Source organism: Setaria italica, chromosome III (assembly GCF_000263155.2).
Source record: "Setaria italica strain Yugu1 chromosome III, Setaria_italica_v2.0, whole genome shotgun sequence".
NCBI lineage: Eukaryota > Viridiplantae > Streptophyta > Magnoliopsida > Poales > Poaceae > Setaria > Setaria italica.
The window spans coordinates 30225188-30228260 of record NC_028452.1 but is presented as its reverse complement, the minus strand read 5'-3'; the positions used below and the strand labels follow the sequence as shown (position 1 = coordinate 30228260).

At 56.5% G+C, this 3073-nt stretch overlaps 1 protein-coding gene across 1 annotated transcript; it reads left to right on the top strand.

Moving 5' to 3' along the window:
* The first annotated feature begins 329 nt into the window (after window positions 1–329).
* On the top strand, window positions 330–944 carry LOC101771464. The gene has a single exon (XM_004963848.1). The coding sequence runs from the start codon at window positions 330–332 to the stop codon at window positions 942–944; it is 615 nt and encodes a 204-aa protein (XP_004963905.1).
* Window positions 945–3073: the final 2129 nt, after the last annotated feature.

The following is a 3073-nucleotide window of genomic DNA, read 5'->3' as shown; positions in this document are numbered from 1 at the left end:
CCCAAGTACTCACCGACTTTGTCGCAGAGTGGACAGAGATCCAGACGCCATCAGCACCCGAGAAGCAGGAGTACTGGACGATGTACTTTGACGGGTCGCTGATGAAATCTCGCGCTGGAGCGGGTCTGGTCTTCGTCTCTCCCCTCGACGTGCGCATGTACATGGTCCGCCTCTATTTTCCCACATCTAACAATGTCGCTGAGTACGAGGCTCTCCTCAATGGGCTTTGCATCGCCATCGAGCTGGGCATTCGATGGCTGGACATCAAGGGCGACTCTCAGCTAGTCGTCAAGCAAGTCATGAAGGAGTGGAGCTGCCATGATCCCAAGATGGCGGTGTATTGCAATGAAGTCCGCAAGCTCGAGGACAAGTTCGACGGTTTGGAACTCAACCACGTCACACGACGCTTCAATGAGGCAGCTGACGAGCTGGCAAAGGCGGCATCCGGCCGAAAGCCAGTCCCTTACGGCGTCTTTATCAGCGACCAGTACAAGCCCTCGATCCGCTACAAGGTGCCAGGAGAGGCCGGCAATGCGCCACCTATCCCGGACTCGGGAGCCGACCTAGGAGAGGTCGGCAACACGCCACTTGTCCTGGACTCGGAGGCCGATCCCTCTGACCCCGAGGTCATGGAAAGCGACACGAACCCAGCAGAGGGGCCCGACCCCCCACCCGACTGGAGAGCCCCGCGCCTCGATTTCCTCCTCCGCGAGTTGCTCCCGGCGGACAAGATAGAGGTGCGAAGAATTGCCCGTCGTGACAAATCCTTTGTCATCATCGACCAGGAGCTCTACAAGCCGAGCCATATCGGCATCCTGCAACGCTACATCCCGATCGAGCAAGAAAAGGCGTTACTGGCCGATGGCAGTAGCCGACGCCACCCGCACCAAGAACCCTCATCGGGAACGCCTTCCGACAGGGCTTCTACTAGCCGATGGGAGTAGCCGATGCCACCCGCGTAGTGTGCACCTGTGAAGGGTGCCAGTTCCTAGCGCGACAAACCCATCTGCCCGCCCAAGCACTCCAGACCATCCCCATCATGTGGCCCTTCGTGGTCTGGGGTCTGGACCTCGTCAGTCCCTTCAAGAAGGCGCCCGGCGGCTTTACCCACCTACTTGTCGCTGTCGACAAGTTCTCGAAGTGGATCAAGGCTCGACCGGTTGCGCAAATCAAGTTCGAGCAGGCGGTGCAATTCTTCACCGACATCATCCATTGTTTTGGAGTCCCCAACTCCATCATCACGGACAACAGCACGCAGTTCACCGGGAAGAAATTCCTCAAGTTCTGCGATGATCACCACATCCGAGTGGACTGGTCGGCCGTGGCGCATCCTCATACGAACGGACAAGTTGAGCGGGCCAACAACATGAGACTCCAGGGTCTCAAGCCACGAATCTTTGACCGACTCAACAAGTTCGGCGGCCGATGGGTCGCAGAGCTCCCCACGGTCCTATGGAGCCTAAGGACAACCCCCAGCAGGGCAACTGCCTTCACCCCGTTCTTCATGGTCTATGGGTCCGAGGCAATCCTCCCCACCGACTTGGAGTACTGGTCCCCAAGGGTTAGGGTGTACGACAAACAAGGGAACCAAGCATCTCTCGAGGATGCGCAGGACTAGCTCGATGAAGCGTGTGACGTGGCCCTACTGCACTCGGCCAAGTACCGGCAAGCTTTGCGGCGGTATCACAGCCGTAAGGTACGGGCCCGAGCCTTCAACATCGGCGACCTGGTGCTTCGCCTCGTTCAAGACAACAGAGGTCGGCACAAGCTGACCCCTCCATAGGAAGGTCCTTTCATCATCGCGCAAGTACTACGGCCGGGCACGTACAAGCTAGCGACCCATGATGGGCAAGTCTTCACCAACACTTGGAACATCGAGCAGCTAAGACATTTTTACCCTTAGCTATTATTTCCAAGTTTGAACATACATATTTCCGTCATCTCTTAGTTTGCGGGAAAGGAGCTGTTTTGAGTTGCCTTCTCTAAAGTTTCGTCCCAAGCTTAGGGATATCTGACCCGAGCTCTGCCCCAGGGTCACATATCCCTCGGGGGCTATCAAGGGCTCCGGCCCAAGACACTTGGCGTCTTCTCAAAATACCATTTTTCCAAACCGACCCTCCTCCTAAATGTTTGGGCGTGAAAAGAAACAAGTGCACGAATGATGCTCGGGCAAGACTGATCGGACTGTGAGAAACCTACACCCCAGCTGCTATCTTGCCATTGCTCATCGGCGCTTCCTGACGCGTCCGACTTACGCTCTAATCTTTCCAAACCCAAAAAAGAGAAAGAGGATCAAAAACTTTTCCGAAAAAATTGCATGAACTAAAAAGGCCTCTGTAGCCATCGCAAAAGCAAGTTCAAAATTACTTAACATATTTACATATTTTTGGGCATCTGGGCCCGATACAGCTAAGTCCCCGGGTCCTCCGGCGGGATGGCCTCATCCTCCAGGAGCTTCACCAAGGCCTCCACTGGATTGAGCACCGATGCGTCGATCTCGTCCAGCTCGGCCTCAGAGTAGCCGGAAGCGTACCTCGCTCATCGCGTCGAAGTTGATGCTGGAGTAGTGAGAGCCAAAGAAGCCAAAGGCACGCCTCATGCTGATGTGGAGCGCCTCCCGAGCGATCTCATAGGCTCACCGATACATCCCAAGGACACGAGCCGCCAACGTGCTCATCCCCTCCTCTTGGACCACGCGGAGGTCCTCGCAGACGATGCGAACAGCGTCCCGGAAGCTGGCGAGCTTGATGTGCTCCGCATCGGCGGCGTCCCTCAGCCGAGCGAGGTCGGCCTTAACGCCTGCCTAGAAAAGCCTGCCAAGTCAGAAACTAGCGCAACGCCGCAAAACAAAGGAACAACGAAAGCCTCACCCTCAGACTGAGCTCTCAGCAGACGTTCTCGGTCGAGACATTAGGACATGGTGGTCTGAAGCCCTTGCATCTACGAATGAAGGCAACTGACCTCCACCCCATGGTTGGCCTCCACGCTTTCGGCCTCAACTTTCTGACCTGCCTCGAGGTCACGCTCCTGCCGAGCCACGTGCCGCTCGTGCCGGATACGCTCAATGGTTTTC

Bases quoted from the DNA above. Each gene is read 5' to 3' on its own strand.
- LOC101771464 (XM_004963848.1), top strand. From the start codon at position 330: ATGGCGGTGTATTGCAATGAAGTCCGCAAGCTCGAGGACAAGTTCGAC.